Source organism: Centroberyx affinis, unplaced genomic scaffold (assembly GCF_046629955.1).
Source record: "Centroberyx affinis isolate AG114_WGS23_722 - 3 ecotype Tasmania unplaced genomic scaffold, CSIRO-AGI_Caff_v1 ptg000826l_1, whole genome shotgun sequence".
Classification (NCBI taxonomy): domain Eukaryota; kingdom Metazoa; phylum Chordata; class Actinopteri; order Beryciformes; family Berycidae; genus Centroberyx; species Centroberyx affinis.
The window spans coordinates 608905-635000 of record NW_027279425.1 but is presented as its reverse complement, the minus strand read 5'-3'; the positions used below and the strand labels follow the sequence as shown (position 1 = coordinate 635000).

Below are 26096 nucleotides of genomic sequence, written 5' to 3'. Positions count from 1 at the left end.
TCGGTTTTGAATAGTTTTTGGGGTTGTGGCGCTCAGCACATAAAAGGACTTATTAAAAGGACTGAAATTTCAGTTCAAGCAAAAATGTGAAGATCTGGATGGAGTTACAAGATTTTCCTCCAACTCATGGCCAACTCCAAGGCACATATTTCAGTAAAAATTGGCAATAGATAGGAAGACTCATTCTATTTTGACATCTTTGTTCACTAAATTAGCACACTCTTTCACTGCTTAGTCACACAATATACTGCATGTATTACAGAAACACCAAATGAATGCTGGCGTGAGGATTGAATCCATAAATGTGCCATGAAACTGAAACTCTTGTTCAGGTATATTAGTTCGCAACTGGATTTCAAAGTAAAATGTTACCAGTGAGAGTGTACACATGCTTTTGTGTGTGTGTGTATACGTGTGTGTGTATGACCTCACCCCTCCTCGATGGTCACCCCGTGCATGATGATGGAGTTGGTGACTTTGACCTTCTCTTTTACAGTGGTGGAGTTTCCGATGGTGGATCTCTTTATAGAAGTCTTATCTGCTACCTGGCACGATGCTCCGATGATGCTGTCTGATCCCATCTGTGGGAAGCATACACACACACACACACACACACAATATCATTATTGATGGTGTACAAACAATGAAAGAGAGATACACAAGCATCTCCGATGATGACTTCAGACAGTGAGAGAGACAGCTGACAGAGTGAGGGAGCTGTAATGTAACTAGGACAACATAGAAAACAATAAACGGGACAAAATGGGAAAGAGCAGGAAAACTGGAATCTAAACATGAATGGGTCTACTAGTATGTTAAAAAAATAATTAGATAAAGAAAAACACAATTCCTGAGGGAAAAGGAACACTAACAGACCACAGCAACAAGGCTTTAAATGACAGTATCAGGGCAGCAGGTCATTCTGGCTTTAATGTTTTATGAATAAATATGAATGTATGAAAGTTAATTTGTCTGACTGTTGGTATTTGACTTTGTATTTGGCCATAGCCATTGCCCATTTTGTGCTGCTTACACATTGGCATGTGTTAGCAAGGCACTGACATCACATGTGGCAATTTTCTTGATTTTTTGAAGCGTTTAAGGTATAAAATGTACTTAGAACAAAATGTCCCACATGTCACTGTAGTAAAACTGTAGTGCTGTTGCTCAAGCTGCTTCAGAAAATGGCTAATTTGGGACTTTTATTGTGGAAGGTGTAAGACCAGTTTAACTCTATGATATCCAGCATATTCTACTCACCTGACATCTCTCAGAGATGACAGCAGACGGGTGGACCGCTGGCTCCTCAAACAGCTTTGGAGCCTGGCAGAGAGAAGAGAGAGGGGAGGGACACATGGGAATGAAAACCACACATTAATTGATAGGCAATTAGACTAGATTAGATTAAACTTTCATGAACGCTGTGGTGAAATTGGGCCATTGCAGCAGCAAGAAGTAGTATACATCAAAAACAGGATTTAAATAAGAATAGAGCAATTGGGGGTTATATAAACATATGCAACAGTCAATTCCAACACTCACACATTTGAGTAAGTATAAGAATATAAAAGTATAGGTATATAAGTAAGAACATATGAATGAAAATGTGCCAAAAATGATGGAATCAAGCATTAACAGGTGCAAAATAGAAGCAGTGCTATCAGTAGCAGCAGAGCTTACTGAGACCAAAAAGAATGTGAAATATGTGCACTATGAAAAAGATGCAAAACTCCGAAAATGAGAGGGATATGAGAGTATGAGAAAGACAATATGTGAAAAAATTACAGCATACAACATGATGAGATGAGGAAAAATATGTTCGTATTTACAAGGGGCCATACGTATGTACAAAAGAGTTTAGGCATGTGGAAAAACTATACACCCTCCAGATATTTTCACTTCACTTGACAAATGTAGATAATATGTACAAAACACACAGATTTGGGTATGTGCATTACTGCCTGTCCACCTTATCAAACAACACTCCAGATGGAGGAACCATCTGTCCCACTCACCAGCCGGTTTGCCTCTATGTAAGCGGCTAGCGTGTTGACGCGGTAGCACAGGCCCTGGTCCATGATGTGAACGTAGCAGCGCAGTCTCCCTCCATGGTAAGCCTCGCTCATGTCGCCGTGGTGGTCGTTCCAGCAGGAGCGCTCTTGGGCCAGCTGGAGGAGGGGCTCGTCCCGGACGAGATCTGGAGCTCTGGACAGTCGGGAGAGGGGAGAGGGGAGAGGGGAGAGGGGAGAGGGGAGAGGGGAGAGGGGAGAGGGGAGAGGGGAAGTTAAGATGGTGATACATGTGCCGTCTTTTTGGGGATCTCCTGTACCTTCTGTATGGGCAAGGTTTCTCCTGTCCTGCCGAATGCTTAGGTGGTGAACTAAGGGGAAGTGATGTTAACTTTGGGAAGAAACCGATGTATCTTTTCCATTCTTAAGGCTAATGCACGAGCTCCAGACTTCCAGAGTTCCAGTTGTCTTATCTCTGCTATTGAAAGTTATGTGTTCTTAGTGTGTGTAACCAACACCGATAATGTTATGCCTAACAACAAGGAAAACACAAATTGACCACAGAAATACATCTTAGCATTGCAGTTTTTCTTCTGATTTTGAAAAAGAAGTATGTGACTGTATGTGAGGAGCGTATGTGTGTGTATGCGTGTCTGTGTGTGTGTGTGTGTGTTTGTTGCTGACCGAGGTTGGGGTTGCAATCATTCATTTTCTGGTTCTGATCCTCCACGTCGTCTTTGGTTTTCTGGCTGTTGGTGGTTTTGGAAAACTGCTTCCGCACCAAGTACGGTACCAACTCCCCACGGATCGATGAGATGGACCTGAGATAAAAGAAGAAGAAAGGTATCAAGACACAGGAAAGATGGTCAGCTAGAGCACATGTCATACCCTTGCAATGTTTTGGCTCACAACTTTTGTTGCGTACTGTCCACTCTCCCTCTCTCACCCATCTGTTCTGCCACTCTCCACTGTAAACTGTCAAATAAAGTAAAAGGACCATGAAAAACACAGACAACAACTTAGTAAGGGATAGGTAATACATGATGGGGTTGGCAGGTATTGGAAAAATAATGCATAAAGTGAGGGTTTGACTATTCCTAGTATTATCCTGCTTAAGATATTGCCATTTGTAAAAGACAAATTCAGCACTGTTTATCTTTACAAGAGTAAAAAAAGTATTTGTGCTTTTCCCTCTGCACACTTCCAGCAAGACAATCCTTCTTTAAAACTCATAATTTTCTTGGCAAGGGCTTGGCCACCATTTGCGCTTGACTGGTGCTGGAGCTCTTGCTCTATCTTGTTGTAGCTAAGGTTGCGCCACAGAAAGATCTTTCACATTCATAGATTTAGCTACGGTCATGTAAGTTCACACAGTATCTGGTGCCGAGCATATCAGCAGAAAATCCTGTGGTTGCGCCAGAAACTTTATGGGAATCCCAAACTGAATAAATGCATCCATAAATGTAGCCTCTGCAGTTCAGGTTCACACTCTATTTCATGTCCATTAGCTGATGGCTCCATAAGACACTTACATCTAGATAGTGCAGTCATTTAGAAAGTGATAAGTCTTTTAGATATGTAAAACTAATCAGTTCCCTTTTTAGCCAATTAGAATTGAGCATTTACCCAGGCCACAGTATAGATAGCAGTATATTTATATTACATTTATAGCATCGATCGTGTAATCCTTGAACTTGCAAGAACTAAGAACTCCTAAGAACTTGCAATATAGCAAACAAGAAGTGTGAGGATGCTAATACATATATCACCATAATACTAATTATTGAGTAGATTAGTGATTAGCTAATGACAGAGGAAATCAGCAATGTAAAAACATATAGTGCACAATGTACACTTTTTTCATCTACAATATATTAAATATAAAAAAAAAAGATTTCATAGTCAGCACCGATGAGATAAAGCTGATGATTCAGATAAAGCTGAATCACGCTTTCTAACCTCTGTCCCTGTGTAAACCTGGAGGTAATCTTAATTTCTTTCTTTCTTTCCTCCTCTCTGCACTGTGCTGTGCTCAATGTTCCTCTCCACCACATACCCCCCCCCCCCATTCGCTCGCTCTTACTTTCTTTTAAGGGGAGATTAGAATTTCCATCTGAATGAAGGGAGAAAAACAACAGTTACTCTGTCCATTTCTCTCCTTGAGCGAGAGAGAGAGAAAGCGCATGGAAGAGAAAGGAAGAGTGAGAGAGAGAGAGAGAGAGAGAGAGAGAGAGAGAGAGAGAGTGAGGAGGGGAGAGCCGTGAAAAGAAAGCTGAAGAAAAGAGCCGAACCGAAGAAAGAAATGAGTCAACAAACAAGAGAGATGATATATGGTGCCGGCGGAGGGTGTGTAGGTGATGTAATGAAATAAGATTTATATCAGCATCTCTACTGCGAATTCATATATTCAAGTGTACGTCTTCATTACTGAAGATACGCAGGAGGAGTGAGGAGATGAAGAAAAGGAGGGAGCAGAAGCTGTTGCAAGTTTGGCATGTGTGTGTGTGCGCGTGTGCATGCATGCTGTCTTGGCTTTGGCTTCTTTCATGTGTGGACTAAAACTAATTTGGTGGAGTAAGAACTTCTTTCCAGGTTATTAAACAAAATGTAACATTACACAATAGCATATTTCCCCAACCTATCCTAAGGCAGAAACCAAGATGACACTTCTCTTCTGATCAATTTGATTCTGTTTTCAAGTAACTGGCTAATTATGGCGATTGTTTAATCTTTAAAGGACTTGCATTGCAACACTCTCAAAAGTGGTAACAATGCTTGTAAATGGGGATGAACTGATGCCACAGTGTCACTGCCAATACCAATTCCAAGTGCAAAACCTATAATATGTGCCAGTACCATGTGGACATCCCTTCATTTTTTAGCTTCTGGGGCCAAAATGGCTGAAAAGCATGGATTTAAAGCCTGGCTGGCTATGGAGGGCTCCATGTGACACCGTCTCACTAAAGAGGCTAAAGGCCTAACAGCCTGCCTCAGTGGCACATAGTAAAACAAATTAACACCTCGCTAGAATACCCTGCTAACAGGACCTTTCAAAGCCTCACACACCATGCTGCCACGTTTAACACTCGCTACAGATTCAGCGATGAATGTGTGCTCATGTCTGTGTGACTGTGTGGGTTTGTGCCTTCTCCCTCTTTTAAATTTCTGTACTGTATGTGTCCGATTTTTTATTAAACTATGAGTGGGTGCATGTGCTATAGGATGCATGTGCATGTGCGTAAGTTGATACTGCACGCACACTGCAGAAATTAACGTCATTTCATCATTTTAAATTATTTAAAAAAATTCACTGTTAAAAATGTATATAATCATTTAAGTAGGAATGAATAAAAACTCACTTGTTGTCAGCGAGGAAGTCCACCACTGATTTCTTCAGACAGTAGAGGTGAGCGTCCACTAGGCCTGTTTTAATGTGCATCCTGGGATGTCTGGGGGGGGGGGGGGGGAGAGAGAGAGAGAAACTGAATGGAAACTGTCTTCTCACATATTCATTCAGTTACCATTCTTTGCACGCCAAGGACAGAAACTCGCACAGCAATAAAATAAAACCCGGTTCAGTGTGGTCTCTACAACAGCTTGTACACTGGCTGCCAATCCTTTATGCAGTGAAAAAACACCAGAGTATCCTTGCTTTTGAGGAGTGGCACTGCACTGCATATTGCCAAAAAAATTAATGGGCAACAGCTTAATTCATACTGCTACTTGTAGGAGCATTTGCTTTGTTTTCTTTCGTCACATGCTGTTTTATGTTTCATGTTTGCTTCTCATTTACTCAAGCCTTCCTTTTAATTTACCACTCCTTTGCACATAGGTCAGGAACATGTGATGAAAACCAGACACAGCTGTAGGCCGGCGTAAAAGTCACAGAACAGTGACATCTGTCTATTGTCCTCTGCCAGCTACCGTAGATGTCGCCCTGCAGAGCTGTGGCCATGGCAGCATGGGTGAGACAGGTTTATGTTGACTTGGGAACACATGCACACAGACACACTTACACACACTCACTCATTCACACACACTCACAGTGGCCTGAGAAAAAAAAAAATGAAGGACCAGTTGTGTTTGAAAATGTGACATTTACGAAGCGAGAGCCAAAGAAAACCATTTCATCTTCTTGGCTGTGATAAACAAATCCTTCCTCACTCCTTCATCCCTGCTGCCTGTCCTCCTCTTCCTCCATCCTTTCTCTTTTCCCAACCTTTCCCTCATTACACAAGCTGCAGCATGAACTGTTCCTTAATGTTTTTATATACATAAATAAATACATACATAAATAGGTGAAAAAAACAACAACAACAATTGAAGAGCAAATCATTTTCTTAACATCTGCATTTACCTAGGAAAGGACATCATGAAAAGGTAAGAAAACTGATGACATTTTAATTCCATAAAAAAAAAAAAAAAACAACTAAAAAAAAAAAATCAATTGACCACATGGCACAAGTAAACATGCCATCCTCACATCCCTTGGCCCTTTCTTCCCATCTTCCTCATCACTCCACCCCCCCCCACCCCCACTCCCTTCCTCTTCCTCTCTCTCTCCCTCCCCTACTCTTCTCTTTCCTCACCACCTCTCTATCTTTCTTCAATTAGCCTCTGTTCTATAATTTCCCGGCTTTTGGCTCTCCCATCCTTTCAACTCTCTCTCTACCCCCATTTCCTTCTCTCTAAATCCCTTGTGCCAATCTCATCCACCCCAACACACACACACACACACACACACACACACACACACACGCGCGCGCACACGCACACACACACACACACACACACACACACACACACACACACACACACACACACACACACACACACACACACACACACACACACACACACACACACACACACACACACACACACACACACACACACACACACACACACACACACACACCTCCCACCCTCCTCTCCTCGCCGGGCTTGCTGAATGACTAGGGTGACTCAGGAGGAGGAGTGTTTGGTCACACAGATTTTACAACCAGATGCTGAAAGCTATAAATCATAGTGTGTGTGTGTGTGTGTTCATGTGTGTTCAGGCATTTTATTAAACAGCATAAACACACACACGCACACAGACACACTGTGTGGGTCTTTTTCCAGTGTACTTCTTCATGCAACATTTCCCAGGTGTGCATGTGTGTGTGTGTGCATGTGGTGTATGTAGGTGTGTGTGTGTGTGTGTGTGTGTGTGTGTATCGTGGGCTGAAGGTGGAATTTATAGGAACACCCACCACGTGACATCACTGTTTGGCACCTGTGGGCAGGCAGGAGAGAGATCCAGGGATAACTGGGTTGTGGCAAGGTGTGTGTGTGTGTGTGTGTGTGTATGTGTGTGTGTGAGTGGGAACAGGTGCCATTTAAAGTCTGGAGTAGCAATAATAGACAGGCGTAAGGGATGTGCAGGACTTCAGGCTTTTCTTCCATAGCAAAAACACACGGAGAGGAGCCTCATCTGGACCAGTTTCAGTATTAACTACTAGTTTTGCCCATTACATTACATTAACCAGAGCCATCTATCTAGAAATGAGCCAACTATTTGTTTAGATACAAGACTACGACAGTAGCACGCAACCTGTCAGCATCTCCAGAAATGTGCAAGGCTTCAAGCTGTTGCCCTCAAATGCGATGCAAATGTGGTGCAAAAATGGGAAAATGCAAAACAAAAATACCACTTCAAAGATCGCCGCAAGGACTCCCCACTGCCTACAGCTAAAAAACAAAAGAAACAAACAAAAAATAAAAAATGCAGTTTTTGGAAAATTTGACTTGATTCTACATTTGTCACAGTGTCATAGCAGTTTGGAAGAAGTCAAAAGGTTAATTCAGTCAATCAAGCTCAAAGTTCCATTTCACTGAAACATTATTTTAATGCTGGACAAAGTCCGATCACACGATCACATACTTTGCTTTCACATTACCAGTCGTATTATTAAACAAATAATTATAGGAACTTTTCACTTTCAACTTTTCTCTACTGACTAAAATTTTAAGAGAATAGATGGACTTTAAAATGCTGTCTAACATTGTTTTGTTTTGTTTATCATCAAGGGTCACATTGTGCTGAAAAAGTTTCTGCACTGACTATTCAATTAACTAAAACAATGGCTTTTTAGAATCGATAGTGGGCACCGCCGGACACATGCTAGTTTATGAGCTTTCACTTTGCAGTATCCAACCACAACAAACTTCTTGCATTTCCTAAACAAGGGAAAACATCTTGCTTTTCCCAAACAGCAGCATCATGTGATTTCTGGTTGCTGTGAGTGCTGTAGAGCTCGGTGTCGAGGGGGGCAGGAATTTAGTACCTCTGCAGGCTAGGGATGACTCAACCCGTGGATTAATGACTTACTACTAAACTACCACTAAAGTCCACAGTGGGAGAGAGGAGTCACATCTCCCTCTCACTCTCTCACACACATACACACACACAGCATCATGTCTGATTTAATTACAACTAAAACCCCACAGCGGACGATGACTCAGACACAACAGAATGACTGTTAATGCCCTCATTAGTCAGGTTTCCACTACAGAGCCAGTAGGGCTGAAGAGCTTACATGTTATTTAGGACATTCAACTATTGCCTCCAAAATAAAATGTGTGTGAATCCCTTAACACCGTCCTATTCTAACAGATGCTTTTTTAACTGGGCTATTGAGTCCCACAGTACATTGTGAACCTGTGTTATAAACTGGCCCTGGTAAGGCGCATTTGGCCCTGCTGGGACAGTGGGGCTTCTGACACTTGGACTCTTTTAACAACACAACAAACTGCATGCATACTCCGTGAGATCATAGATACTTCCTACAGTGTGTGTGTCAAAATATCAAACACGTCGAAGACAGGCTAAGAGAAAAAACTTGGAGGCAATGGCAACCAGGCCGCCATGTTTGCCAACATTTAAATTTTGGCAGCCAAACCAAATAAACAAACATCCAAAGAGATAAATAAGTTGGATGCATGAATTAATGAATATATGAACAAACAAACAAACACACAATAATGGCTGCCGACTTTTTCCCCACCAGCCACGATAGCTGGTCAATGAGTGTTGCATTAGTTTCCTATAGGGAAAAAACAAAACTCCCACCTGGCTCTCCAACAATACACAGGGCTATTTCCAGGGCAGGAATGTCTGAGCAGCAGTGAGTTTTAATTGGACACAGTGGGAGACCACCAGACACATGAACAATACTGACCAACATACCTTCACTTAAATACATATAGGACCACTCATAATGACCCTTTTTAGATCTAAGCCTATTTCTGGTTAAAGTGAGAGTTCAGCTATCAAGTATTTTGGTTATTGTGATATTAGAAGTTGAATGCAAGTGGGAGTGCCATATAGTACTTCTATATAATAAATTATGCTGTGAAACTGCTGAATTTTAATTGTTATTATTTTGTTTCTCAATATATGTTCCTGCATCGATATCACCAAAAAAAAACACAGCAAGTGATATTTATATTAATTGGGTTTTAGCCCCATTGTGTTTTACTATCATTGCTAATAGATGCAAACAAATTCTTTGTCCAATATCTCAGAAGATCACGACAAATCAAGCAAGTTGCCCTGCTTCGCCATCGTGTTTATTATGATTTGAACATCAAACATTTGTCACATGCAGACGAATTACTCATCAGAAGAAATTACTGTTTTGATTACTGAAGGGACGGCAAAAGTATCGGGAGATTAGTGTAAACTTGAAATGAAACTCAAATGAACTTGAATGTCAGGACTTTGGACTTACATTCTTCTTTTCCTCCAAAACACACATTTCATGAGTTTACACAAAAATCCACATTTTTATCTCATCGTCCCAACAATTATACTTCTGACTGCACCTTTTAACATTTTGCCGACCCCATCCCCGTGTCCCGGAGGCTGTGGAAAGTGGAGCTGTAATGTACAAGGGAAGAATCTGCTGGAGTCTTTCACACCGTTTAATCGATTCCCAGGTCAAACACTCTCACATATGCAGAATGTTTTGAGCGTACACACCTCAGCCATGTGGAAACCCGTAGGGAGGGAATGGGGAAAAAATTACACAGGGCTAAAGGATGGATGGATGGAACAAGGGAGAGATCGCTGAATGAATGGCTGGATGCATAAATGAAGACGGACAATGGGCTAAAACAGAGGCTTTTTTTTTTTTTTTTTAAAGTGGAGTGGGCATTCTGTGTAGGCATCCATTCAGTTTTAGAGGTCACAAGCTACAAAAGGTTGAAACCACTGAACCAAAGGATTCCAGTCTAAGAGCAAAAACCTTTGGGGGGCGTCACAGGACCGGACACACTGCTTAGTCTACACACTAACTCTCTAAAGACAATGTGTACATTTAAATCCAGGCACAGCTCACCAAGGAAGGAACCTGTAATGTATGAGTGTGTATGTGTGTTTTGCTGTGATACAGTGGACCTTCAACTGGATCCTACCGATTTTTCAAGGTCTTGTACACAGTCTGCTGGCGGCTAGTTGATACTAAGAGTTTCCCGAAATACCCAATTCTGGAATTTAGGCTGTTATTACCTTGAGCGATGAATTTGTTGAGAGATTTTCTGCGTCTGTTTCATGTGCTTGTCTAGCATGTGCGTGTATAAATGATCAGAGGTAACCTACAGGCTGTAAGTCTTTCACTGTAAGCCATAAATGTTTAGCGGTAAGCTCAATATGTTTCCATAACACTGTGACAATGTGTGAGTGGGTGTATGTGTTTTTTCTCCATCAATGTCCCCTTCGTGTTAGTGTGTCATGCGTGTGTTCATATTAGCGTTTCTGTGAGTTGACCGTGTGTGTGTGTGTGTGTGTGTGTGAGGGGGGGGGGGGGGGGGGGACTGATGATTTCCCTGTGCAGGGAAGCATGCTAGCAGCTGCTCTGGCCCCTCTCTTATTGGCCAGAATTTACAGTGGCTCTGGCTCCATGAAGTATTTACGAGCTCCCAAAACACCCGCTCTCACACATACACTCGGTTCAGGACTTAGAAACTAAAACCTACCTAGAGTACGCTTGCTGTAACAAAACTCCTACACACCCGCTCTCCCATACAGGTAGTCATGGAACCTACAACCTAAAACACACTTACTCTGATTAGAGCCCAAAACATCTGGTCTCCTAAACCTAACTAGAATGTACAGAACATATTTACTGTCAGTTGAACCCCAAACAGTGGGTTTAGACTCTACAACCAACAATATACTGCACCCTCAACATTGCAGAACCCGTAAAGACTTGGTAGTGTATGTATAAGATACTGACTTGGTGACCCTACAACCTAATTAATAAAGTACACACGCATTGAATCTTCCTAGATCTGTACCTGATTTCGACACAGTCAGGGACTAGATTTTAGAATTTTCCAGGAATAATCACCCAGGAGATGGGAAACATCTACGCTCACTACACCGGCCTGAACACTTTAGAGCAAACCAGACCGGCAAGACTCTGTGTCCCTAGTGATGGCTGGGCCGTTCTGGCCCGCACACTTCAAAATGTTAAGCTGGCAATATGTTAAACCCCAGGGCAATGTATGGTGCTGTTCCTGCGTCCCAGCCCCCAGAACTCCTGTCCAAACCCGAACTGACCTTGAGAATTAATAGTTTTTTTATTCCAAATCTAACTAAGCTTTAAATTTCACATGTAATGGTATTTTTAAGCCGGAGCCCCAAAATCCCAGTGACGTGAATTTGGAACCTTTGTAGCACATAAACACCTTCTTTCCTAGGACTGTGCGCAACATTAATCTTTCCACTGCATGTTCCCTTTGTAAATTTTATGTAACGTATTGTAATGTATTTGCCAGGTATGAATCAGTATTATCAATTAACATGTCTTTATGTTTGTTGTGTTGTCAGCTCACTGCTTGTTCTATCACTAGCACTCCTCTAGTGAGTTATCCCACAAGAAACGTTGACAAAAATGGACGCTTGGCTCAAAATACTTAGGAACCTGCATGGAGAACCGCTCATATGCCTTTTACTATACCCATGGTGAGGCTGAAGAAAATACTTTAGCAGTGGTGGGACAATGAAGTTCTATTATAATCTGACAACACTGAGCAACATGTTTTCAAGTGGCTGAGAAGAAAAGCAAGTCTATTGCTCCAAGACAATCTAACAAAATCTGAAAGATGCCACGGCGCACAAGAGTTTAAAAGAGCTTAGAATAGGGCTGCAACTAACGATTATTTTCATTGTCGATTAATCTGTCGAATATTTTCTCGATTAATCGATTAGTTGTTTGGTCTATAAAATGTCAGAAAATGGTGAAAAATGTCGATCAGTGTTTCCCAAAGCCCAAGATGACGTCCTCTCAAATGTCTTGTTTTGTCCACAACCCAAAGATATTCAGTTTACTGTCAGAGGAGTAAAGAAACCAGAAAATATTCACATTTAAAAAGCTGGAATCAGAGAATTTTGACTTATTTTTCTTAAAAAATTACTCAAACCGATTAATCGATTATCATAATAGTTGGCGAATTAAATTAAACTATACATCACAACTAATCGATTAATCGATTAATCGTTGCAGCTCTAGCTTAGACCTATACGTAGGTGGAGGCACCGAATCCAAGAGTGCTTGCACACAAAACCACCCACCTCAACACACTAAAGCTTAAAAACAAATCTCACACACAGACCTAAGAGGTGAAAGAAAAGGGGGAAAGGGTGAAAGAAACAGAGCGGGCCACCACAGCAGCATCTGTGTGGGCTAAGCTATAAGCTGGAGCAGTAGGTCTTGCATAGACAAGCGGACAATAAAGAAGGCTGAGGACCTGAGTAGAGACAAATCCTTATGTAAACCTATAACTCAGTCTAGCTGCTGATTAGCTGGTTGGCTAAGTATAGGCACGTAACAATCTATATTAACTTAATATACTGTGACAGAAAAAGTAAAATGCTTTCAGAGCCTCCTTCAGAGACCTATTTTGGGGATCAATTAAGTATTATTATTATTATTATTACATATCAGACACATATGACACATCCACAGATTACTGACTGTTTATGAATGCTAAATTATATGATAAATTAGTCAACATCTACAAAAGACATCAGAAACTCATACTCTACGTCTATCATACTCCCGAATTTGACTGTGTGTTACAATACTGTCCCTTCCTTCATCTTTTCATATTACTCACTTCCTCATGATGGACTTCCTGATCGATAGCCCGTCCTCCAGGTCCGCCTCATTGGCCATGAACAGCAGCCGCTTCCCTGATTCATCCACACCTACAAAGTCTCTCTGCTCAGCTGGGAGAAAAATACACAATATTTAGTGATAAATAACAGTATTGCACTGTAATAGCCATTTATAAGTAAGCCTGTTTGCTTTTTGCCCATTGGCCTGGGCACTGCCCCCATAAACATATAGGCAACTATCATATCATATCATATCATATCATATCTCATCTCATGAAGTTTTTCTGTTACCTGTCTTCTTCTTGCCCTTCTGGCCGGGGACTGTCTCAGTGAACTCATGGGCTTTGCTCATCAGCGAGGCCAGTGTTGCATTGTGGGCTCTGAACAGATCAACGACCTCGTGAAGCGCTGCGTCTGTTATCAGGTCACAAGTCACCACCAGGATGTCAGTCTGAGGAGGGAGGAAGGGAGGAGAGAGAGAGAGCGAAAGACGACTGATTACTAGAGAATGTATTTTTCACGCAAACCAGCCAAAACCAATGCACAATTCATTTACTTAAAAGATTTTTACTCTCCCATAGCACAAAAGGAGCATAACATCTAAACAGGGGTTTGATTGGATTGTTGACTTAACGATTGCTTTGCCAAGTGCTGAGATTTCAGGATTCATAAACTCTGTATCCCCCAGTCCGCACCCATTGGAATTTCAACACACTTCCAATCTCTTCCCCAAACATACTGGCATTTTCAACTGCTCAACGATGGAGGACAGTGCTAGCCAACAAAGCAAATGAGAGGCAATATTATTATTACAGTGTTCTGGATCTATAATATCACTGAGACCTGTTAATGTTGCTGCAATTGCTTGGTTGCCAATACAGGTTGATCAAAGTCATAGATGAGCCTACTTAAAGCCCCTTTAAGAAACAGTAGAATGACACCAAGAACTGAAGAAGAGCTGCATTTAAAACTTTAGCATGATAATATTTGCTATTACAAGTACATGAAGCAGTACTCCAGTATAGTATCTAGGCATGACTTTGGACAGACATATGCCTTCCCCAACCAGTGCTAGATATATTACCACACAGACACATAAACAAAAACACATGCACACACACCCATAATGACACAGAGAACACATGAAATATAGTTTGAAACTGCATGTTAGGCTTTCAACACGTGGATTGCTGGAAAGCTGCGACAGTCTTCTTAGCACCCATGTAAGTTACACATGAATATATGAGGCAATGATGCTCCATATAAAGTCCTCAGGGTGTGAAGAGCCTGGACTGTGTTTTTCCTAACAACATTACAACAGAAATGGATTCATGGAGGAGAATTAACAGGAAAAACAGAGAAAGAGAGAGAGAGCGAGAGAGAGAGTGTAAAGGCATGACTGTTCTCGGAAAACACTGTGCTCTTCTGATTCCAAGTTTAGCATTGCTTGCATATAGGCCACACACACACACATACACACACACACACACACACACACACACACACACAGCGCCTGTGTTTAGATGACTTAAACCTTGCAGCAAGTAGCGAATAAACCCTGTTTGGTTTTGCTATAGTTTCTGTTTGTCTGTTTCTCCTCTGCTGTGCCCTTTGTTGAACAATGTGCTTTATTCTAAAATGCTAGAGTATGTGTTGTCTTATGATCTAATCTATGCTAATATCACTATCCATCATTATGTCGCAGCAGTCCACACAAACTAATAGACGAAGAACTCCTGTCGTGTGACATCATCAAAACTCATGTTTTAATGATGAACTCGGGCGGCTGTGGCTCAGGAGGTAGAGCGGGTCGTCCACTAATCAGAAGGTCGGTGGTTTGATCCCCGGCTCCTCCAGTCCGCATGTCGAAGTGTCCTTGGGCAAGATACTGAACCCCGAATTGCTCCCAATGGTTGCGCCAGCACCCTGCGTGGTAGCTTGCCGCCATCGGTGTATGAATGTGTGTGTGAATGGGTGAATGTAGGCATGTTGTACAGCGCATTGGATAAAAGCGCTATATAAATGCAGTCCATTTCCATTTCATGTGCAATGAAAAGAGGATTAACAATTACAAATTGCAAAGGTGTGACAATTCAAAGTTACAATAGAGCAGTGAAGTGTCTCACTTCCACTTGTCCTGGCTGAATTTGGTTATTGAAGGCCACAGTGCAGTAGTGACTGTGCCATGGTAAAAAGAGCGAAGAGAGGAGCAGGGGGCTCTGGAGGGAGGGAGGGAGGGAGGGAGGGGGGGGGTTAGAGGGGACCCATCAACTGGACCCCTGATGCCAACCCCCTCCTCCCCGCAGGCCCCAGTCCCGCTTCAGCCGGATGACAGTGCTAGCTGGGCCGTGACAACACCCTGCTTGGTTCAGCACGTTGGACATGTGGCTCTCACACGCCAACTCTCTCACACACACACACACGTATAACACACAGAGAGACAGAAAGACACAGTGTATGAGCACACATGGACAACAGATAACTGGCTTGGAGGGTGTTATGAGACTCCACAGTAGCTAGCCTCCCTGCTGCAAGCAATAGCAAAGGCCACTACAGGAATGGACAGTTAGGCTCGGGCAGCTGTCCTGTGTAGAGTATGGGACGCTGCCAGGGTTAGGTCGGTTTCCCAAGGTGGCGATCCATCCAAAAGATGTATGAACACATGAAAAACAAGAAAAAAACATACCTTTTGTTGTACTAACAATGCTATTGTTGACTTTCAGGCATGGAATTTTGGTAATTAACACACAATATAGTTGTACGTAATAAGTTATATCTATCGCTAGAAACCATTAGAGTGCTTGATGTGTGACAGATCAGTGATGTCTTCGAGGCTGTGTGAGTGATCAAATTTCTGAGAAAATACGTAGGCAAGATAAATCAAGCCGACTTCTAACCTTGGAAATATCCAAATATATGTGTATCCAGATGTGGTCCCAAAGTATCATACCTAAATATATTTGTATCCAGGTCTGGTTCATATTTCCAGTAGAAATGGCCACAACATCAGAGAAGTGACCTCCTGTCCTCCTCTCTCCCATACTGCAAGCAGACAGCCTGGCTGCCTCTGAGCATCTTCCTATGAGCTAATCCAACAACAGCATTGCTGTAACATCATAGCGACGCAAAAAAAGATTCAATCACTCATCTGAGAATAAAGTCAGGGTTTGAATTTCCACAACTAAAATGACAAAACACATGCTTTCTTGAAAGAAACCTTCCATCTCTCATGAAAGAGTTGTAGAAACACAGAGAGAATAGTCTTCTTTCATCTCACCCTGCATGGACTGTTTTCATCATCTTAAACTATTTTCAGTATCCCAACTATGTAATAATGTGTAAACCAAGGTAGGTTTAAGCCAAGCATGAGAATACAGCTTGTGAATTCCACTGAGATATCACTTACACTACCGCCAGAAATAGACAGAGCAAAACCTACATCGGTCATATTAACTAGCCGCCATTGATGTGTTAAGTGTCTCTGTGTTTATGTGTGTGTACGTGTGTGTGTGTGCCCACATGCATCTGTGTGTGTGTGTGGTACCCATCTGGCTGTCCAATGACGTGGGCTGTCAGCGTACAGGCTAATCCCACCATTAGCACCAGCCGCCTCAATGACAGAGACGGAGGGAAGAAGGGAAGGGAGAGGGAGATGGAGAGAGAGAGAGAGAGAGAGAGAGAGAGAGAGAGAGACAGAGAGAGAGAGAGAGAGAGAGAGAGAGAGAGAGAGAGAGAGAGAGAGAGAGAGAGAGAGAGAGAGAGAAAGAGAGAGAGAGAGAAGAAGAGAGAGACAGAGAGAGAAAGAGAGAGAGAGAGAGAGAAGGCAGGAGAGAGAGAGGGAGAGAAAGAAAGAAAGAGGGAGGGACAATGACTACGTTTACATGGACTTGAGTATCCCGGTTATGATCGGGTTTTTGAAGTATCCTGTTTTTGTGTTTGCGCATGTAAACTTCATATCCCGATTTCAGACACCTGGATAAGCCCTTATCCCGGTTTTGAGAAACCCGATTATGCTAGCTGGAGTACGCCGAAAGAAACCGGGATACTGTTGCATGTATACATCTTATCCCGGTTTCTGACCGCTGCCGACTACCTGCGCAGGCGCGGCTTCAGCCAAGTGACGTTACAGAAAAACACAAACAATAGCGGCAACGAGAGCGTCTCACTTCTGGAGCGATGAGGAAACAGAGTTTTGTCTTTCGGTGACGAAATAATTAAATATACTTGGCAGTTTAGATGGGAAAAAGCATCGAAATGATGACCTATTCAAGTCTGTAGTATACAGACTACAGGACGGCGGTTTCCCAACATGTACAGTGGAGCTGTACAGTGGAAAATACTAAAGAAACATTACTACGTGGCCAAACATCAAAACAGTCAAATTAATTTAAGGTTAATAGTTACAGAGGAATATCAGATTAATATTAAGATTAATATAATATTAGATTATTTCAAAATTGCCGGTTTGTGTTGTAAACATCACAGGCGCCTGCCCAAATAACATGCAGTAATCAGTAACCAGGATACTAGTATTTATCATGTATACGGGGATATGAATAACCAGATTTCTCTGTGTTCCATGTAAATGCCATATCCCAAATATGATCAAAACCGGGATAAACCTCATAACCGGGATACTCAAGTCCATGTAAAGGCAGTCAGTGAATATAGGGAAGAGAAAGGAAGGAGAAGGAAGAAGGGATTGAGTGATGCAAGGTTGGAGGAAGAAAAGGGAGGATCAGACTTCTTCCTGCTATTTCCAAAATACTAGATAAACAATATTTAATGCACTCTAGAAATAAGAAGGAAGGAAGGAAGTAAGGAACTATTTATAAAAACATAACCTACATCTTGGACATTTCAGAAAACACAGCAATCACTTTAATAAACTAGCCTGACGACATTGATACACAACAACTGAACAAACTACACAAATCCTAAGCATTCCACCACAGCAGCACACTTCTTTTACATTTGTATGTGCAGAAAATGGAATTTTGGAGAAAAAGCAGTGTCCACATCTAGTGCAATTCATACTGTATTTGCAATATTCAGCAAAATAATGGCAATCTGATTTTTGTTTTGTCATACAGCACTTGGCTGACCTGGGTTAATTACCAGTTGATTTGAAGTTGAACACTTTTGAAAATGAGCATTGTGGTTGAGGTGTAACACAGGTAAGTAGGCTAATAGGCTAATTGACCTTAGGCACCCACAACCTATATTCTGTTAGATTGGAAAAAACTGGTACAACTCCACACTACTCCAATTGATATACAGTATCCTTAATGATCAGTGTTGAGGTTGGTGGGTGAGGATGGGGGTGGAGCTGTGTGTGTGTGTGTGTGTGTGTGTGTGTGGAGGGGGGTTGTCTGTGGGGTCAAGGGTTGAGTAGTTGACCTAGAGGTAACTCCCGGCATAACCTGGTCTGGACCCGGTGACAGGAAGCTGCCACAGCGAGGCTGGAGGTGTCTGCAGATCAACTGACACTGAGACTCCGAGACCTTTCAACTCTCTGCCTCCGCTGTTCTCTCCGCTTCTCTCCATCACACACAAGCAAGCTCACACACACACGCTCAGAGATAGGACACATACTGAGCACATATACACATGCGCGCACACACACACATACACACACACAGACACACACACACACACACTCGGGCAACCACATGCGCCTGCACACACAATCCCACACACAAGCGCACTTCTCAGGCGACAGCAGAGTGGAGTCAGCTGGAGAGACAGAGACACTTTGGCCTTTCAACAGCCATGATCTCTGCTGGACAGGTCAGGACCACACACACACAAACACACACACACACACACACACACACACACACACACACACACACACACACACACACACACACACACACACACGTTCCAGTGGGAGCTGACACCAATCCAAAACTACTGCTTACACAATCAGGTTCATTTTTACATGGAGGCTACGTTTTCAAACTTTTACCAAGGATGCAACTTTGTTATTCCTGTTATAAATTATGTTTATAAAAGCATACACATTTTTAGACTGAACTACTTAGTATTTTATTCAGGCTAGCTTATGTTCCAGGGCCTTGGGAGGGTAATGGAAATATTAATGACCCAGCTGCTGCATCCATATCAATGCTTCCTGTTCTTTTTGTTGATAACACAAAATTGATTTCATCGCAAAATAAGCTTGTCATCGCTTAAACATGAAGGAAACAACTTCAACAACTCGTCTAGAGAACTTTGAAAAATTAAGTAAATTACCAGCAAATTAAAAAGAAATCTTAGTTAATAAATAATGCAAATGCCCATATTTCTATTGACAAGAAACAAATCAGTCAAGTTTCATAAGGGCTATTTTAATTTATTTTATTTCCCATGACATTTTATGCATGTTTGTTTTTTCTACAGTTTTTCACCATTCCATGTTCTGTTGTCACTTAGATAAACACTCCCCAGTATAGCTGCTCTACCAACTGGTCTCGGTCTACTAACCGGTCTCCAAATATTATAAGCAGACTGCAGAACAGGCCATGGAACATTTTGTACGTCACTCTGGGCTAAAAGGCTATGGGCCAGTTTAACAGACATGGACTAGGCCCAAACCTTGCCACGGCTTAACATGACTTCCTTGAGAAAATTAAGTCTAGACTATTGTGTGTCAGAGGAAGGAGCATCGCCGCCACACAACCATGAAGCAAGGACGAAAGAGGAAGGGGAGTAAAAAGAGGTAGAGAGACACAGAGCGTGTGTGGTGGGGTAGAAAATGTGAACGCTGAATTGTAAACATGAAAAAAAAAAACAGTTCCATCTCTCTTTCTCTTCTCTCTCCTCAGCTTTTGTCCTGTGGCTTACAAGCCGACTAACATATATAGACCAAGGGTGAACATTTTAATCAGCAACTCTGAAGCATAAGTTCTTTTAGACTGCAAACACTCATATTCTGCCAGGAGATTAAGCCTAAATGATAATAAAGATGTCAAAGAGGCTTCGGGCGCACAAAGCAAAAAGTGCATGTAAAGTACTCCTTTCACTAGTTGGGCTTATTGTAAAAGACCCAAGTCATAATCAGGCACATCCATCTGCTTTTGTGCAACTTCACCGTTTGATGACTGAACAAAACAAAATATGCCGTCGGTAATCTTTCTTTTCAAAAAGCGAGTGGAGTGACCCACTCTGCTCACCCCGAATGTACACCGATTCCTGTAAGTATTTTGTTTGATAGGCTACACCAAATCCCCTCATGGGAGGGTGTTTGTGTAAAGAGATGAGTGAGAGTGTGTGTGTGTGTGTGTGTCTATACTGTACTCATGCATCAGTATGACAGTTTGAGTGATTTCTGTGCGGGGATTTGGCAGGCCATGGTTAGGGTTCTTCACTCATCACCCTACAGTGTCTGTGTGTGTAACTCAATGCCTCTAATCTAGCTGGCTGCTCAAAGGATTAGGAACTCAACTATTCTCAATGGGAGCATGCTGGAGCTAGTCCTCCTGTGTGTGTGCGTGTGTATCTGTGTGTGTGTGTGTGTGTGTGTGTGTGTGTGGTTATACTATGCTTTTATTAAAGAACTTGTGTGCAAACAGAATAATATGGGTCTGTACAGAGCTGCATTTCAGTGCCAGAAAAACATGAAACTCACTTGTCACAACAAATGTGGCATTTTAAGACTTTAAAGAATTTATTTGCAGAAGAAAAGCAGGCCGATTTTGACGCACAGAACTTGACGACTTGCATTTGCAATACGCTCGTGTGTTCAAATACACAGTATGTGGTGTGTGAGGGACGCTGTAAAAAAGAAAATGTCCCTCAAGTAACATTTAGGGTTTTTGTTGTTAATTAAACTGTGGAGGACCAAAAAGAAAGCAGCAATTACACTGTAGAATGTGCAATTAAATGTTGTCTTATCTGCTTCTCTACTTAACGCAGCAATACTAGGCCAAACCTATGGCAGTCATTGATAATGAAGCAGTACTATAAACGAGAACAATTCTCATGAGGTTACAGCTGTAGAAATTCGGCTCAACAGTTCTAAACTATATGAAACTCTATACACGCATGTCTTTATAGTAACGGGAGGCCAGGCAGAATCATGTCAAATACAACAACAGTCTTTACCGTACCCACCATGGCATATACTCTATAACATACACTCTAACATACCCAAACACAAGTGCTGCACAGATGTGCTTCACTACAGGATGGGTTTAGATGGTGCACTGGTTAAACCGGCAGCACAGGGACTATGGACCTTAACCATGACCTCATCTGTTTAGAGAGAATGGGATAGAGGGATCAGCAGGCAGGATACAGTGGGGGTCTGGAAATTGTGGGGTAGGGGTCTGGGATGCCGTGTCTGCATGTGTAAACGTCAGTGTCTGTGTATGTTTGTGTGTATTTTAAAAAGGTGAAATGAGGCACTTCGGCTGCCTTGGCCATCCGGGGAGGGAAAGGCACGGATCAGTGGTCACCCAGCAGTACACAGAACCCCCAACCTAAACCCAACGCCCCCACAATCTCTCTCATTCTTGCACTCCTCCATCTCCCTCTAATGTTTTTTCCTATGGGTGGAACAGTATACACAAGAAAACCGTCCCGTTTGTTACAAAAGCTTCGGTTTGGGCTACACATGTAAATGGACTGAATTTCGGTTTGATTTTAATATCTCTATTTTCCAAGATAAACCACTGTTATTTCCATAAATTGGCAAGAAAGAGACTGTTCAAATCCACTGCCATACGCTGAAATTATAATTCTTCAACTTGTGTGCTACTTTGCCATGGCAGTTAGTAACTAAAATAACTGGCAGTTCTACTTTCCTAGCTTGCTAATTCATAAATGCCATTTCAATATCCAGAAAAAACAGTATTTTGGATTTGTCAATGGGAAAATAAATGAGAATTTGATTTTTTTGAATGAATGAATACAACCAGCAGGCACTGACATTTTTTTTTTCTGCTTTGCACTTTAAATATACTGATCTCAAAACCACAGTACATACCACACTGTGACTGACTGAAATGCTAAACTTTATCTGAGACTATACAACATGTAAAATTTAAGATTTATTTGGGGAAAAACTGAACTAAAACTAGCAAACCTTTTTCTGAACGAAGGTAGGTAAGAAATTAGGTATGGTATTTCTGGACTGTCACCATATTCTGCAGTGTTTGCCTGAGGATGTCTGCCATTCACATGCCAGCGCACATGCACACAGAAATACATACACACCTTGATCTTCTGATGGATGTGTCGGAGAGCGTCAGCGGTGCCCATGTCTGTGTCTTCCTGGATACACACAACGTCCAACTTCATCTTCACCTCCAGCTTCATTTTCGGGTCTGTGCTCATCATCTTCTGCACCTCCTTAGTGGTGATTACAATTACCTCTGAAAACACAGGTCCAAGCCAACAAATATGAGACAGCATATACACAAGATACTGAGGTTGCACAATTAATCGAAACATGACCTCAAGTTGTCATGATGGACATACCGTTTTCCACAAGAATCCTCCAAGCCTGTATTTACATGTACAACTCATTTTTAGAAGAAATAATGGTGTTAAATGTACATTTTTTGTGTTTTTCAAGTTATGCAAAGTAGAGTTGACTTTTACGTTTATATTTGAGTCATATATTTTCTTATGATAGGTCTGTTATTAAGATTAATCTGTCCTTCTCCCAGATCATAAAATGAATGAGAGGTTAGATGAACCTAGATTCACACTCCAACTCACACAGGGTTGATAACTGTGTGCCCAAAACAGATACACATTTATCAGAGCAAAGATGGAGAGGGAGACAAATCTGCACTTGTCAAAGAATTATGGAGCACACACTGGCTAGATCATGTATTTTTTTTACTATATTCATCCTGCACCATAAATCAAGCTAAGAAGAGACTGCTTAACCTTTTCTAAAGTTGGCGTTAACATTCCCTCCCAGAATGGCCAGACCACTTTAGGAATCTAAAAGATTGCAGAGTCCGTCTGGTTTAATTGCCCTTGTCTGCATAAAATGTCTTCTCCCGGGCATTTAGTTCACTATAGCTGTGTCAGCCTAGTAAAACCTAATTGCAGCGCTTTGGCTAGTTGGCTGCAGATAGTAAACCGCTGGCCACACAGGATGAAAAGGTATAGAAAGGTAGCTTTTCTTTAGGCTAGTGAGGACCTACAGGCTTTTATAATGAACAGCCCTGTTTACTGGCAAGCATAGGCATATTGCATCAAATCCCTTTACAAGCCCACAGTTTCTGGACCGACTGCATGTTGCGCCACAAGAGGTAAAACTGGACTGTAAATCTAGATAGGAAATGCACACCCAACAATGGTTGACGATGTGCTGACAAGCTGGTGAAACTACTATTGGAAAAAACAATAGGACAGTTGTAAACTCAATGCTCACACGTTTTATGCAGTGAGAGGAGCAAACCGATATTGGTGGACACTATCTGCAGGTATGCCTGTATCTTGGGCAACAAATAGCATAAATACATTGACCAAGGGTGGAAGTAACAAATTAAAATGCAACTGGAATTCAAGCTTTGGTGTAATTATACAGTAATTTTACTTTTACTTAAGTATGTTTTGTCTTAAGTATTATACTTCATAACATTTTAAATCACATCCATTCACAGAGTACAAATGAAACTGGAAAATACATCTGTGCCAATCCTGTACAGGCGTGTGAGGGAAACATTAACTGTAACATTACATGCTGGAAAATATCCATGGCAGTAACTTAGTTAACATCCATCGAGCTACTGTATTATTGGTTTGCTTTTCCCTGGTTGCTCTCTAGCTAGTTTGCAAGTTCACACACCTTCGTTTTGTTCCAGGTTCTCAAAGTTGGCTATATAAACTTAAATATAAAGTGTGCCTATACTCAGGGACACTAGTAAGAATACAAGAATACACTGATATTCTGGCTTCCTCACACGTTGAAGAAGCAAGAATACTGTTCTCAAGTAACTCTCAACACCCCTGACGGATGGAGGGTTCACAGTAGACTCACAACCATTACACCACTGCATCCAACCAATGTTACAGTGCAAAGAGGAAATACTATCCAGGCCTGGCAGACAGGGCATTGTATTACCCACTGCACTTTTTTTTTTTAATATTTCATCCAATTGTTTTTGTGGCAGCATATCTCTAAATTTAAACTTTCTGAATATGGGTACATTAAGATACAGACAGGAAAACAACAAACTGTGATATACAGTCCATTTGACCACTGCTGACAAAATGTACGTATTGTAAATCGCTTTGGATAAAAGTGTCTGCTAAATGACTTGATGTAATGTAATGTAATACACACACTACATGATAAGTAACTGACAATCTCAGAAAGAGAAAAAGATGGAGGGGAGAGAAAGCAAAAGAGAGCGATACCCTAACTATGACTGTCTATAGTCTATAGTTATGGCTTTTATGGTTTCACTAAGTTTCTAGAACTAGTTTCCTTTTTAGTTTTTGAGATAGCATCCTTGGATATACTGAAGACATTTGTAGTAGCAGTAGCAGTAGTAGTAGTAGTAGTATAATGAAAACACAGCTGTCACCTTCGAAGCCCACCCTCTCCAGCAGGTTGAGGGGGTACCACATGAGGGGCTTGTTGCCCACAGGCAGCATCGCTTTGGGGGTGTTGTAGGTCAGATCTGTCATACGAGACCCCCCACCCGCCGCCATCAACACCGCCTGGAGCTCCATGATGTCTGCTGGGGACTGAGAGTACGAGAGAGACACACAGAGAGAGAGAGAGACACACAGAGAGAGAGAGAGAGAGACAGAGAGACAGAGAGAGAGAGAGAGTGTTAACCCTGTCTCTCACCATCAAACCTGCCAAGAGTTCCATACTAATACAGACAGAATGGATACTCAGCTTGCTACCAAGAAGGAGGTTACCTGATTCACACCAGTGCAAGGACATACGTGCAAGTGTGCAAACACAAATGTGCAATTGTGTATCAATGATTACCCACATTTCAGACTAACAGATTGGGGTAACATCAAGTGTTATGAACACAGTGTGACCAAAAAGGGAAACCTCCTCTATAATATGTAGATAATCACTACCATATAAGTCAGGGAAATGTGCCACAGCACGTCATGAGTCTATTATACCTTCTTTCTAAATAATAAGATAACAAGTCACTACCAACAACTATAGCCTGACACAGCTAACGTCAGACAAATTCCCACCCGCAATATGACATTAACAAGGCTGTGAAATGATGATGAATGGTTACAAAGTAAGTCTGAACTCACCTGTCAGTGTCTCCCTGGTCCCTGCTGCTCGCTTGTCAGTTGAAAGGACAGCGTCGCAAGACGCATGCAGTTGCTGTCACTGTTGTTAGCACTCGGCTAACGAATATCACAGTACAGCAAACGGTGCCGCTACTTCGGTAGGGGTTTAGAAACAGCACGACGCTTACTATGAAAAGCAAATACCTACTCCTATGTACAGCAGAGGTAGTTATTCAGTTACTTACTAAACAGTCTGACAGAGCCTTCGTAAGAGAAGCTAACAGTTAGCATCGTATGATGACACCTGGGTGCTTTCAGTGAAACACGTCCGTGTGGAAAACTGCTTCCTCTGTACTATGGTTCCTATCGTTACGAAGCAGAATAGAATAGAATAGAATAGAATAGAATAGAATAGAATGGAATGGAATAGAATAGAATAGAATAGAATAGAATAGAATAGAATAGAATAGATAATCAGGGATGCAGTGGAAATAAAAAAAAGTTTACCCATCTTTTTTTAAGTTAGGCTATGCGAGGTATGGAGTGGTATAGAGTAGCCTATTTTAAAAGGGAGAAAAGCATAATTTAATTATTTTTTGAAAAAATATTTTTGTTATACTGGTATATGTTTGTTGCTTGCCTTATAATGATCATTGACTGGAGGTTATACTTTACCCTTG

The 26096-nt window shown here is 41.7% G+C and overlaps 1 protein-coding gene across 1 annotated transcript in view; it reads right to left on the bottom strand.

Moving 5' to 3' along the window:
• The window catches only part of eif2b3 (eukaryotic translation initiation factor 2B, subunit 3 gamma), a 33028-nt gene extending 7300 nt beyond the window's left edge, over positions 1–25728 (bottom strand). Inside the window, 11 exon segments of the mRNA XM_071520798.1 lie at positions 433–581; positions 1261–1323; positions 2016–2191; positions 2194–2205; positions 2694–2830; positions 5369–5458; positions 13176–13287; positions 13468–13627; positions 22399–22556; positions 24732–24894; positions 25438–25728. Coding sequence (XP_071376899.1) covers positions 433–581; positions 1261–1323; positions 2016–2191; positions 2194–2205; positions 2694–2830; positions 5369–5458; positions 13176–13287; positions 13468–13627; positions 22399–22556; positions 24732–24879 — 1205 coding nt within the window. The 5' untranslated portion in view covers positions 24880–24894; positions 25438–25728.
• Between the last annotated feature and the right edge of the window lie 368 nt (positions 25729–26096).